The sequence below is a fragment of the Bufo gargarizans genome, chromosome 3, assembly GCF_014858855.1.
Source record: "Bufo gargarizans isolate SCDJY-AF-19 chromosome 3, ASM1485885v1, whole genome shotgun sequence".
Lineage (NCBI taxonomy): Eukaryota > Metazoa > Chordata > Amphibia > Anura > Bufonidae > Bufo > Bufo gargarizans.
In genome coordinates, this window is record NC_058082.1 from 112,210,560 (window position 1) to 112,223,622 (window position 13,063).

General features: G+C 42.2%; 1 protein-coding gene across 3 annotated transcripts in view; it reads right to left on the minus strand.

Moving 5' to 3' along the window:
* The window catches only part of LOC122932134 (zinc finger E-box-binding homeobox 1-like), a 123,683-nt gene that overhangs the window by 23,692 nt on the left and 86,928 nt on the right, over positions 1–13,063 (minus strand). For all 3 annotated transcript variants that reach the window (XM_044286378.1, XM_044286379.1, XM_044286380.1), the window contains exons 2-3: positions 9,308–9,454; positions 2,044–2,165 (exon numbers count right to left, since the gene is read on the minus strand). In XM_044286378.1, coding sequence (XP_044142313.1) covers positions 2,044–2,165; positions 9,308–9,454 — 269 coding nt within the window. The remainder of the gene's footprint in view (positions 1–2,043; positions 2,166–9,307; positions 9,455–13,063) is intronic.

Consider the following 13,063-nt stretch of genomic DNA (forward strand, 5'->3'; position numbering starts at 1 on the left):
ATGTATTTATAGTTTAGCTCTCTCATTAAGAGAAACAAAATAAGAGTATTGCAGGTTTGATACCTTTTAATGGCTAACATAGAAGTAATGATGTTACATAGCATAACCTGCAATATTCTTATTTTGTTTCTCTTAATGAAAGCACTAAACTCGTTTTCTATTGGCTAACACGGTACCAGACTTTTTCCTTTTTCTTTCAATGTATTTATAGACATGTTGTTTCTTTGAACCCAGAGCTTCATACCTTGATCATGCACTTTCCAAATAAATCGAGTGCAGGCCCGGACTGTCTCACAGCGGAACTGTTAAATCCCCCAGAGGGCCCCTGAGCTAAAGTGGGCTCCAGTTCCTTATCCCTTGCACAAAGTGACACATGGCATAGTAGATTGACTGCACTGCAAATCTCAACCAGCCTATGCGTCCATAGAAAAAACTGGGTAGATTATTTAAGAGACCACCTAGTTTATTATCATAGATTCATCATATGGCAGAGAGGAGAAGACTTCTAGGCACAGGAGGTAGGGCAGCTTTTCCCATGGACCTGCCTTCTTGAAGTCACTGTAGGGACCCATATAATCAATGATCTTGAACGTCTTGCTGCTACCACTGTGTGGGCAGACAATATTTGCATGTAGCTTCACATTGGGACTACAGTAGGAATTTCACTGGTGGGTTCTAGGCACTCTAGTGCAACACTGATTGTGTGACAGAAGTAACTTGTCTTACTCTCCTTACCGCTCCCTGAGTGCAGTTGTGAAAAAGTAAGAACACACCAAGTTTTTATTCAATCATTTAAAAAATAGGTGAACACATCAATATAAGACAAAGAGCACTAGCAATTTCCCTTTGCAATCATTTACTGTACTAACCAAAATGATTACAGATATGTCATTTATCACATGAAGAACTAGAGAATGAAGTGCACCAGCTCAGAATCAAATATAAAACGTTGAGGAGCCAAACCTCGCCAACATTAGGTAATTGTCACTGTGGGGAGTGGGGAAAACTCCCCACCGTACAATGAGGAGAGTAAACGGGAAGCTAACTAAGCCAGGACACCGAGGACAGGGAGCAGGTCACCTCCTAATGCTTCCCTAATCCTCGCCCTTACTCCTCACCATATGAGCGGACCTGGATGGTAGGATGGCTCATACCCAGGAACCTCGGACCCCGAGTCGCCCTGATAATCCCTCATAATAGGGAAGGGGCTGAGATGACATGTTCATCCCAGAAACTGATAAACAGGAGTCTCTCCTGGCTTAGTTGCAGGGAAAAGTGGAGACCAAAAACAGCAACTGTATCGGCAGGTAAGAACACAGAACAACACACTTACCTGCCGCTGCCACCACGACTGGAACCCGAGCATAAGTACTGGAGCCCACAAACCAAACAGGACACCGTACCAACAACACACACAGGTATCCAGCACACCAAATCAGAAAGATGCATGGCGGACCCAGGCAGCGCTGCATACAGGGATGTGGTTCCAGTCGTGGTCTAAAAGATTATCTACCACTACCAATGGATAAGATATCAAACAGCTTGACTTGACTTGACCCATCCATGCAATCCATACTATAGTTCAAAGAGAGATGCACCATTCCAGGTAAATTCCAAAGCAATGTGTACAATGTATTCACCCGTGGTTATCAGATGTATAATTTCAGATCCTCATTGGAGCCATTCTGAAACTGCATTGAGGATGTTTGGTCTGGTCCTAGAAGTTCCTCATCCAATTACATTACTTTAAGTCACTTTTTTTGCTTTTTTTTAACATGTTATACATGAATGGGCCAGGTCCGCTACAGTCACTTTGCTAGTGGTCCATCACTTTAGCTAAAGAGTGAACCGCTTTAGAGGGAGGCCCCAAGCTGTATAATGTCCATATGCTCTAATAGGACATAGAGAAAGATTTTGAGTTCTTGACACTCTTTAATAATCAGGTTTCTAAAAGGCTTTGTAAAAGTTATCCTAAAAATTAATACAAAAAACAATTCTGTAAAATTCTAGTCGATATTTTAAATGATGAATATTTTTCCATACCTGTAGATCCTGCTGGGGAATATCTAGGCAGTGACATGCATTTAGAGAAGAGTCAATCTGGCAGCCATTGTCTGTTAAGCTATTATCCTTTCCACAGCGACCACAAGATTTCAGTTCTGGTCCTTAAAGAAAATGACAGTAAGTAATTGGAAAGTAAAGATTCTCTGAAAAATAAAATAATTAATGACTCATATTGTGTTTAGATCAAATTGATTCTGTGGGTGCTTTGACTCTGCCTATTTTATGGTACAGTAAAATGACTTTAATGCTACAACCACTAATCCCGAAATTTTATTAGAACAGCTAGATAGCTGCTAGATAACAGCTTTAATAGATTTTTTTCAGCTACTGAATATTGCAAGACCAGAATTTGAAAACTAAAACAGAGAAACGATTAGGAGACTTCTTCTTAGAGCGATTGCTAATAAAATTGAAATGTTTAAATATTAAATAGTAAAACTACAGTTCCAAGAAAGTCATAACCTGTCATATAATGATAAAAAAAATCATAATAATTAGAGATGAGCGAATTTCATATTTTGAAATGCGTTCACACTTAGTTTGTTGGTTAAAGGCGAATTGCGTTATGGATTCCGTTACCACTGACCATAACGTAATTCTATGATGGAATGCATAACAGAATGCCTTTAGAGCAGCCATGCTCAACCTGTGGCCCTCTAGCTGTTTTAAAACTATAACTCCCACAATGCCCTGCTGTAGGCTAATAGCTGTAGGCCAGGCATGCTCAACCTGCGGCCCTCAAGCTGTTGCAAAACTACAACGCCCAGCATGCCTAAACAGCCTACAGCTATCAGCCTACAGCAGGGCATTGTGGGAGTTGTAATTTTGCAACAGCTGGAGGGCCGCAGGTTGAGCATGCCTGCTGTAGGCTGTTCGGGCATGCTGCGAGTTGTAGTTTTGCAACAGCTGGAGGGCCGCAGGTTGAGCATGCCTGCTTTAGAGCCATTCCGTTATTCATTCTGTTATAATAGAAGTCTATGGGCTGAAAAACAGATCCGTCCCGTTTCACTTATGCAGGGGAGTCCTCTCCTACAGAACGGAAACAGGACGGATCTGTTTTGTGGCCCATAGACTTCTATTATGACAGAATGAATAAAGGAATGCCTCTAAAGGCATTCAGTTATGCTTTCTTTCAAAGAATTGCGTTATGGTCCATGGTAACGGAATCCATAATGCAATTCACCTTTAACTAACAAACGAAGTGTGAACGAATTTCATAAGCGGGAAAGTCTTATCTGCTGGTAAAGACCACTGCTAGCAGTGTGTAGGAAGTAACGTGGGCATGGGGATATAGTGTTATATACTTTCCAGTATTAATGTACTTGCATTAGTATACACAGTTTAGTTAGTTAATAAAAAATTACCAGTATTTCCTAATCTAAAACAAACCAGAAAAAAAAAACCTCAGTCTTGTGAAACCAAACTTGGCACCTGGGTTACAATTATCTTACCAGCATTAGACAAATGACTAAGGGTATTTTCACACTTGCGTTTTTTTCTTTTCTGACATAGAGTTCCGTCCTAGGGGCTCTATACCGGAAAATAACTGATCAGTTTAATCCCCATGCATTCTGAATGGAGAGCATTACGTTCAGGATGCATCAGGATGTCTTCAGTTCGGTCTTTTTGACCGATTAGGCAAAAAATAAAACCGCAGCATGCTACGGTTTTATCTCCGGCCCAAAAAACTGGACTTGCCTGAATGCATTTTTTTCCATAGATATACCGGAATGCCGTATCCATCCTTCCGGTAAAAATGTGGAAAAAAAAAAATAAAAATAAATAAAAAAAAAGAACAAACGGATCTGTTCTTGCAATGCATTTGTAAGACGGATAAGGATCGTGGTCTTAAAATGAAAATCAGTTGGCATACGTTTTCAAACCCTAGAAAAGCCCCTGCTCTGTAGATATAACTATGAAAAAGTTATGAAGGTCAGAATATGGTGATGAAATATTTTTTTTTTCCCAAATGTTTTTTTCTTTTCAGTATTAAAATGCAAGAAAAACTTTACATATGTGGTATTGCTGGATTCATACTGACCTGCAGAATGAAGAGAACAAGTCAATTTTACTGCATATTTAACGCCATAAAAAAAAAAAGGAAAAAATGTTCCTTCAATTCCACCCAATTTGTATTTTTTTTTCCTGCTTACCACTACATCCTATTTAATGTTAAATAGTTTCATAACAAAGTACAACTGATCTCGCAAAAAACAAACCCCATACGGCTATGTAAATGGGAAAATAAAAAAGTTATGGCTCTGGGAAGGCAGGAAGCAAAGAACGAAAACGCAAAAACGAAAAATTGCCATGTCAGGAAAAGGTTAACTTTGTCTACATGATAAATGTAATTTGCTGAAGTGAGACAATCCCTTTAAGGCTGGGGATTATTTAGAGCTACAAGAACATTAAAAGGTGCAGCGTTTGCAAAATATAAAAAGAGAAATCTAAATGACAAACAAACTGACTTTGGGTTTGACTTTTGTGTTTTCTTTTGACGCGAACAAATCTATTTGAGGAGTTCCCCACTTTTCGCAAATTTTTAGGAAAGCATCCTGGCACAGGGACCACTCTCCCTGATCTATAGTTTTTCTGCTCAGGTAGTCTGCTTCTAGATTTTCAGAGCCCTTTAAGTTGACCGCCGTTATTGATAGGACATGTTCTTCTGCCCACTGGAAAATTAGTCCGGCCAGTCGGTATAAACCCTGGGATTTTGTGCCGCCCTGAGGTTTTAAGTAGGCCACTGTTGTCTGACCATTTGCCTTGCAAATTTGAGGAGTCTACTTTGGCACCTCATCCCTGACTGCTTGCGTCTGTTATGATTTGGACCTCTGGGGTTGTTTCCCAGGCTACGTGAGTTAACAGATTTTTCCTTACATTCCACCAGTTTAGATCTAATTTTACGTGGTGTGGAATTAATATTTTCCTGTCCAGTGAGGATTGTTTTCTGTCCTAATTTCTTAAGATCCAGGCCTGCATTGTTCTGGAGTGGGCTTGGGCCCAAGCCACCGTAGTGACACAGGATGTTCATGGCTTCTCTTATCGAGCACTTTTTCTGAGCCTGGAATTTTTGTACTCTCCCTGAAAACCACCAGCTTTTCTATGGGGAGGGATGATGACTGGGTCACAGAGTCCAGAAGTACTCCCAGAAATTTTATTTGGGTGTTTGGAGTTAAAAAAGATTTTTTTATGTTTATTATCCAGCTCAGTTTTGACATTTCTTTTAAGACGTAGTCGGTTATATTGTGTGTCTCTGTTGATGAGTCTCCTACGATCAGAAAGTCGTCTAGGTAGGAAACATTTTTTACTTTCTTTAGTCTGAAAAAGGCGGTAATTTCTACTACGATTTTCGCAAATACCCTGGGTGCGGAGGAAATGCCGAAGGGTAAAGCTGTAAACTGAAAAGGATTTATTATGCCTTTTTCGTCTTGCAGGGCGAATCTTAAGTAGGCCTGAGACTGTTGATGTATGGGGACGTGATAATACGCGTCTTTCAGGTCTATGGACGTCATGTATGAACCTTTTTTGATTAGTGGAATGATGGAAGAAATGGACTCCATTTAGAATTTCCGGTATAGTATGTGCTGATTTAATCCTTTTAGATTTATTATAGTACGGGAGGATCCGTCTGGTTTCTGGACAAGGAATAAACTTGAGTAAAAACCCCTCCCTCTTTCGGGGGTGGGCACCTCTGTTATTACGCCCGCTGATTTTAAATCTAGGACTGCTTGCCAGATTTTTTGCAATATTTTGGGGTTGTGTGTAGTTAGTTAAAACCTTCTTGGGGGGGATTGAGGAAAGCGATATCCGTTCTGGATTAAATTTATGACCCAAGGATTCTGGGTTACTTCCTGCCAGGGTAACAGAAAATTCCTCAATCTGCCCCCTACTTTGGCGTCATTGCTTGTCGGTTTGTTTATTATGTGGATTGAGGAGAAAACCTCTGCCCTTGCCCCCTTTGCGGTAACTCCACCGACCCGTTTTACCTTTGCCTCTATATGATTTCGACTTAGAGGGAAAGGGATGAAAGGGTTTTTTCTTTTTCTCTTCAGGAAAACCCTTTTTTGTGTCTGCTGCTTTTTCCAGTATTGTGTCCAACACAGGACCAAACACATACTCGCCGGAGAAGGCAATAGAGCAAAGTTTTGCTTTAGATGTTCTGTCTCCTCCCCAGGATTTAACCCATAAGGCGTGACGTGCGGCGTTAGATAGAGCTGCATCCTTGGCAGCAAAACTAATGGACTCTGTGGAGGCATCCGCTAAAAAGGCAGTGGCAGACCTCAGTAAGGGAATTGAACCCAAGATTTCCTCCCTAGGGGTTTTATTTTTTTATGTGGTTTTCAAGCTCGTTTAGCCAGATATACATGGTTCTGGCGACAGATGTGGCGACGATGTCTTGATACCATACTTAGAAGCCTCCCAACATTTTTGTAGCAGGGCATCGGCTTTCCTTTCCATAGGATCGGACAATTGAGAAGAGTCCTCGAATGGCAAGGGAGTGTCATTAAATATTTTTGTTTCTGTTGGGTCAAACAGTAATCTTTGCTTAAATTCCCTGGAGACTCCTAGTCTCTTTCTCAGGATCACTCCAATTGTCTAAGATCAAGTCTCTAATGTTTTCATTCACAGGGAAAAATTTTGATCTTTTTGTTCTGAGCCCCCCTGGACGTCCTCTATGCCCACAGTAGACCATACAGCTGTCAATAGGTCTTCATCTTCAATTTCCATGGATGAGAAGAAATATTTTCTATCATACTCAATAATTTCAACTTCTGACAAACTTTCATCAACCTCAATTGGTCTAGGTTCGGACAGGCCCAAATCCATGTCCTCTGAATCAGAGGAGGATGGAATAGAAATTTTGGGCTTTTTTGGCGGAGGTGCGGAAACAGGTTTAAGAGAGGCTAGCGATGATTTGATTTCATTTTATATCGATTTAACCTCTGTTAGGATGGACGGCTGTTCCTCTTTCATTAGGGCATAAATACATGTCTGGCAGAGTTTTTTTTAGCATAACCTTCTTGCAGCTTTTTAGCACAAGTGGCACATTTTGTGTTCTTAGCTTTAATCTTTGCCTTTGCTCTCTATAAAAGAGGAGCAGCTATACATTAGCCCACTATAAAGGAATCATACATTTTGGTTTCATGACATGACCCCCACAGGGTAACTCCCAGTTGGAGTGGCCGATAGGGGTTCTGCCCGATCCATAGATCTTGCTGGGGTGTCCGGAGTAGACATATTTGTCCAAAGAGGGAGGACTCGCAGTGGAGGCTGTGTAATTTGAAAATGCCGCTCTTTAATCCGAGCGGCGTCTGGCGTCATCACAGCGTGCCTCGGCGTCATGCGTTCCACTGCGATGTGACTCCGCCCCCACCTGGAAGTATCCTAGCGCGCGGCCAGCTACAATGGTGAGGCCGGCGTGCTTCCTTGTTTGGAAGGGAAGGAAGACCCCGGGTTCTTAGTGGAGGGAAAGCAGGCCCCCCAAGCTGAGGACGAGTTCCCTCTGTTGCTCCACCTCTGTCCAGCATTGGAAAAAAAACGCAGGAGGGCAGAGGGAGTACAGGATAAAATCTTCATCCAGGTATTTAACGATACCTCCTCCCAGAGGTGCTCTGTGTAGGTGCCTCCATAGGGGCAGGAAAACAATGAGGGTGAGAGTGGGTGGTGGCCTTTTACGCTCTCTGTGTTCCTGCCCCTATAGAGGTTAAGGGTCATCTCTCCATGGTAGCCATCATGGTGGATGATAAGGAAATACCTGTTGTTTTTTTTTAAAAGGAAGAGAAACCAGGGCTAGGTGTCACTTTGTACAGGCAAAGAGACAAGCTCCCACAGCTCTGGTTCCTACAATATTGGCAGACTGGCCATAGACCCTACAGGGAAATTTCCCAGTGGACGGATGTCTGATGCCACCCAAGCCTACGTCATAGCCAAGGGTGGATTGGCCATATACTCTACAGGAAAATGTGATGCCCAGGGGGCCATCTGAGCCCTCTTCATGGCTGCTAGCCAGGTAAGTAATAATCTATCACCCCCAGAGTAACTTAATGCTGGGGCATCAATTACTGTTGTTGTGTACCTAGATGGCGACCACAGGCGCCTTCCTAATTCCTGAATTCAACTGTATTGCCAACCTGAGGCAATTGGAATAGGAGGACAGAACATGGCCGTTGGCAGCTTCTGAGGAGGTATTTTGTCCCCCTGGGGCTATATTTTGTGCTGCACTGTGGTTTTTGATGCTACTGGGTCCGTTTATTGTGTTGCACTGAGGTATTTGGCTCTGCTAGGGTGGTATTCTGTGACGCAATATTATATTGCCGTCTTTGCCTACTTGTGTTAGCTCTGCCTTCTGACAATTTGGACCCGCCTACAACATGGGGCCACTTAGTTTTTTTTTCCAGGGCCACTTTAAAGGCGTTGTCTTATCTCAGGCAATATGGGCATATCGCTAGGATATGCACCCATTATCACCACTGGGACTTGCACCTATATCGGGGAAGAAGTCCCGCAAAGTGGTGGCTGGACAACTCTGGTCCAGCCGCCACCAAGCGCTCTTCTCATAGAAGTGAATGGAAGCGCACTGCGCATGATCGGCCTCCGCTCCCATTCACTTCTATTGGCCCGATGCTCGGCTATTTTCGGTGGCCCCATAGAAAATAAATGGAGGGCAGCGAAATGCGCCCTCCACCACTTTCAGGGCTCTTTTCTCGAAATGAAGGCATATCCTAGCAATATGCCCCCATTGTCTGAGATGAGACAACCCCCTTAAGTTCCTAGTCCACCTTTGCTTATAACTGACATCCAGATACATAATGATTTGATGCTCTCAGCAGTAATCTGTCCTCAGGATGGCGATTTAGTTGATGAGTGTGGCAAGAGTGGGAGGATTTTGTGCTGCACTATGGTATTGCTGGGTCTGCCTACTTTTGTTGACTGTTAGTTTGGATCCACCAACAGCTTGGGGCCACTTTTATATTTTTTTCCCTCCAGTCTGTCCTTGTCAAAAAAACATACAGTATTTCTCCTGGTCAGTTCCAAAGGGAGCTTACTGACATTGTAACATTAACCCTGTGGATGCTACATATGCACAGCCATTTCCTCCTACTGGATTATGTATGGGAGATTTATAGATATGTTGTCCTGTGCATAGTATGTTTTACCTTTTGCTGTCATTTCAATACAGAAATTGAAAAAAAAAGAAAGAAAAGTGTCCGCTATTTTTGCCTGAGATTGCACATAAACTTACTCTCTGCAGGCGCCACACCCAGATTGGCTTCACTTTTCAGTGTTGGTGGGAAGGTTAAGGTAAGAGGGGTCCTCGATCTTCTCTCTTCATCTCTTTCTATTTTGGATGAAAATTCCCTTTCTGTATGGAGTTGCTCATAACAGTCACCTGATAAAAGAATGTGGGGGTCACATAAAATTAGTGTTGGTAATGAAACACTTTTGTAATCAATCGTTTTTATTGCTACATTGTATCTAAAATAAAAATTACGCAATTTTACAAATTGTCTTGGTTAAAATATTCTACCATTTTGTGTAGGCAGCTTCTCTGCAGACCTATGTATCACCAGGGCTCTAAACTACAAACTGGTATTTAAGGAATTACTTATTTTAAACCATTAAGGCCTCTTTCACACGGGCGTGCCTGCCCTGTGGTCGTGCTGTGGGCCGCAAAATGCGGGCCACAATGCACGAGCACAGTCCGTGGGGCAGGTGCAGCGGATCGCGGACCCATTCACTTGAATGGGTCCGCGATTCTGCCTTTCCGCAAAAAGATAGAACATGTCCTATCTTTTTGCGGAACGGAAGTACGGGACAAAACCCCACGGAAGCACTCCGTAATGCTTCCGTAGGGTTCCGTTCCGCATCTCCGGATTTGCGGACCCATTGAAGTGAATCTGATGCGGAATGTCCATGGAACGGCACCCGTGTATTGCAGATCCGCAAATGCGGTCCGCAATATGGCAACGGGGCGCACACGCCCGTGTGAAAGAGGCCTAAGACTGATGTTTTTTGTCCTTTTTTTTAAATCCATCACTCTGTTCAAACAGTCATAACTTTTTTGGGTTAATATAACCGCATGGTGACATCCAGGGTATCGCCTGCCAATGGCGAGTGAAAAATGAACAAAACACGTATTCCATCCATGATGTCATCAGTCATGCAGGTGCAGTTAGACATAAGGATGTAATTACTTACAGGAGTTGTCCCGCAAAAAATATTTTTCAGATTTCTAATCTGCATCTGGTTCTAAATACTATTGTAACTGAATGTAGTTAAAATGTAATATAGCCACTGAGTTATTCTATAAAACACATCTGTATAGTGCCATCTGCTGTTTATTCTTTTTATCATTTTTTGTCCACCTTGCTGAGGTGGACACACATGCTCAGTTTCATCCTTCTTCTGTCTCCTGAGCTGTGATAGGGAGCGGGCTGCAGCAGAAAGGACGCACAACCCTTAGCTGCTGAAGAAAGGACATGGCCCATGAGCTGCCAGCTTGATATAAATCTAAGCAGAGCAATTGGATCAATGGATGGGGAGATCTCTGGATCCATGTGAGGTACAGGGCTGGTTCTAGCTTTGTTAGAAAATTGTTAGAAAAAGATTTTCATGTACTGTATGATGTCCGATTTTCATATTTTATATTAATCATGGGACAACCCCTTCCACTAGGCACTTCATTGTTTTACGCATACACTACCTTCCTCTTTGCTCGTGTGCACTGAACCTGACGTCAATGGATGCACAGGAGTAGTGTTGTAGTTTTACTGATGGCATCATTTCAGCGATCCAGACACCAGCCACACGCAAGCCATCAACATCCAACACAACAGATGTTAGCTATACTCTTTACAAAACATTATATTATACTTTGTGGGGACTATGTTTGTTTACAATGTATGTATGATTTTCACTTTGATTTTATGTGTTATTTTGCTACCTTTTGTTCCTATACTGTGAGATATGAACCTACACTTGATTGGTTGACCTTGACCACTGTGACACCATCAGGTGACACCTTGGCACTCCTTGATGACGATATCACTATATATATATATATATATATATATATATTAGGATGTTTCATTTTGTAATGGAAAAAAATAAAATGTTATAATTTTTGCAGACTTTGCTTACGCCCCGAGTCTCAGAGATATAAAAGATATATATGCCAAATTTCAAGAAGATTGTAAAAGTAGGCAAAAAATACGAATTTTTGTTGTTCGTCCCTGACAGATTCGTTAAACTTTTTTATCAGAGCAATTCCTCTTTCTGCGCTATCATTGACCACCTTAAGAGCGTTCACATGGCTTCTAAGAGATCACTGCAGTATTCTGTCATGTTGTGGATCCCAAACAATCAAAGAATGTCTTTGTTTTATTAGTAACAAAATGGCTCAGGTCTTTTCCTTCAAAAACTAGGTTTTTACCCTCTAATCGTTGCATTTCGTTTTTCTTTGCAGGTGTGGTTTCAAAAAAGCCTGAGCAATACGTTCGTCCAAAAAAGGCAATCCTACGTTTGTTTCTGACAGATTCCAAAAGGTGTCTCTTAGCAACTGTGAGAGCACTTTTTTTACATCTGCATCAGGGTAGGTTCTCAGAAGCTGTAGCATATCCAAATCATTCTTTAGAGCCCATCGACTTTCAATTGCCTTGTGCAAAAAGCAAACATATATGGAGGCTGACAAAATGTGCAACCCGTTTCATTCCTTTCAATTCTTGTTGAGGAATATTTGACTGTTTAGTGAAGAACAATTTTAAGTGCATATATTGTCTTTGCCATCTACCTTGCTTGATGCAGAGCCCCTGGGATCCTGAAACTGAAGTCATTTTTAGACCAACCTCCTAGGTACAGGAGTGAGAGTAGTAATAAAAAGGATCAATGTGTGCAACCCCTAACTATTATCCAATCTTCTTGAAATGTGGCATATATGTCTTTTACATCACTAAGACTCGGGGCATAAGCAAATTCATATACATCTTTGGAAAAATGAAAACACCCTAATAAACACTCACCTAAAGAATTATTAGGAACACCATACTAATACGATGTTGGACCCGCTTTTGCCTTCAGAACTGCCTTAATTCTACATGGCATTGATTCAACAAGGTGCTGATAGCATTCTTTAGAAATGTTGGCCCATATTGATAGGATGGCAGCTCCCGTTCCACCACTTCCCAAAGATGCTCTATTAGGTTAAGATCTGGTGACTGGGGGGCCATTTTAGTACAGTGAACTCATTGTCATGTTCAAGAAACCAATTTGAAATTATCTGAGCTTTGTGACATGGTGCATTATCCTGCTGGAAGTAGCCATCAGAGGATGGGTACATGATGGTCGTGAAGGGATGGACATGGTCAGAAACAATGCTCAGGTAGCCCGTGGCATTGAAACAATGGCCAATTGGCACTAAGGGGCCTAAAGTGTGCCCAGAAAACATCCCCCACACCACTACACCACCACCAGCCTGCACAGTGGTAACAAGGCATGATGGATACATGTTCTCCTTCTGTTTTACGCCAAATTTGGACTCTACCATTTGAAAGTCTCAACAGAAATCGAGACTCCTCAGACCAGGCAAAAATGTTTTCCATTCTTCCACAGTCCAATTTTGGTGAGCTCTTGCAAATTATAGCCTCTTTTTCCTATTTGTAGTGGAGATGAGTGGTACCCGGTGGGGTCTTCTGCTGTTGTAGCTCATCCGCCTCAAGGTTGTGCATGTTGTGGCTTCACAAATGCCTTGCTGCATACCTCGGTTGTAACGAGTGGTTATTTCAGTCAACGTTGCTCTTCTATCAGCTTGAATCAGTCGGCCCATTCCCCTCTGACCTCTAGCATCAACAAGGCATTTTCGCCCACAGGACTGCTGCATACTGGATGTTTTTCCCTTTTCACACCATTCTTTGTAAACCCTAGAAATGGTTGTGCGTGAAAATCCCAGTAATTGAGCAGATTGTGAAATACTCAGACCGGCCCGCCTGGCACTAACAACCAT